Raw genomic sequence first — 1,339 nt, forward strand, 5'->3', positions numbered from 1 at the left:
AGTATGTGAACTGACATCACACAGGGCTATCTACTGTGAGTGTGCACACTCTTATGATGACAGAGACAATTCATCAAGGCCTGCTTTGATTGCTAGAGGTTTATGGACCTCATCTCTGATATTCATTGCAGAAGTACCACCAGTTTGTCAATAACTATTACCAAACATGGAATGGGCACACATATGGATCGCTCCCATATTTGCAAGTGGAAAATTAAAGCAAGTCCATGATTTGGAGTATACAGCACCCGGGTGTAGAAACCATCCTGAGTCCTGACTGATGTATTGAACACTAATGACTGGAGACGAGATCAGCGATGGAGTGACACCCGCGTTGTCGTATATGAAAACAGAGAAAACAAACAAGCCAAAAAACCTCGCTCGTCATTGAGACACTGTCTTGTATCAAAATTTCACTAAAAGAGTAAAATAGAACTCAGAGACGGGAAAAAATTTTTCTTTGGGGGCAATAACCTATCACACAAGGGGCTGATCTGTAAACTTCATAGAAAAGGTCCACACCTGAACAAGACAATGCGAAACAATCCAATTGAGCTATGGGCAGAGCCCACAAACAGACGGTCCACCCAAGAAGACACGTTGTGGGCCCACGGACAGATGAAGAAACGGCTAGTGACCATTAGCCCTTCAAGAGACGCAACTCAAAGCAACAGTGAGATGCCATCTCAACCCAGCCTGAATAGCGAAACACAAAACAAAAGGACACAGAAAGCAACAAACGCTGGCAAGGCTGTGGAGAGACTGGACCCTAATCTCCACACGGCTGGGGAGGCTGTGGGATGTGCAGCCACCGTGGAAAGCAGTATGACGCTTCTTCCCAAAGTTGGGCCCAGAAATACTATAAACCCTCTCACTGCCATCAAGTTGATTCTGAGTCACAGAAGCCCTATAGGGCAGGGTCGAGCTGCCCTGTGGGTTTCTGAGCCTGTAACTCTTCACAGGAGTAGAAAGTCTTGTCTTTTACCCACGGAGCCACTGGTGGATTTGAACTGCTCCCCTTAGGGTTAGCAGCCCAACACATAAGCACTACACCACCAGGGCTCCTAGAAATACTATCTGACTCAGCACTCCCTCGACGTGGTGTATGTCCTAGGGGAACAAGGGCCGTGACAGGCACAAACACAGGCACGCCCACGCCCGTTGGAGCACTACCCACAATAGCAAACACATGGAAACAGCCCGACGGCCCATCGTGGAAGAACGGATCAACGGACGTTGGCACCCCCCACCCCCTGCAGCATTTAATAACTAACCTTCACGAACAAGGGTGGGTCTGGGAAAGGTCTCCTCACAAGGAAGCACCGGGGTGACATGACTC

General features: G+C 48.6%; 1 protein-coding gene across 1 annotated transcript in view; it reads right to left on the reverse strand.

The window, feature by feature from the left end:
• EVC (EvC ciliary complex subunit 1) overlaps positions 1-1,334 on the reverse strand; it is a 68,661-nt gene extending 67,327 nt beyond the window's left edge. Inside the window, exon 1 of the mRNA XM_045289480.1 lies at positions 1,275-1,334. Within this exon, the coding sequence (XP_045145415.1) occupies positions 1,275-1,334 (60 nt within the window). The remainder of the gene's footprint in view (positions 1-1,274) is intronic.
• Positions 1,335-1,339: the final 5 nt, after the last annotated feature.

This window comes from Echinops telfairi, unplaced genomic scaffold (assembly GCF_000313985.2).
Source record: "Echinops telfairi isolate 266 unplaced genomic scaffold, ASM31398v2 ScPeMD7_28;HRSCAF=97, whole genome shotgun sequence".
NCBI lineage: Eukaryota > Metazoa > Chordata > Mammalia > Afrosoricida > Tenrecidae > Echinops > Echinops telfairi.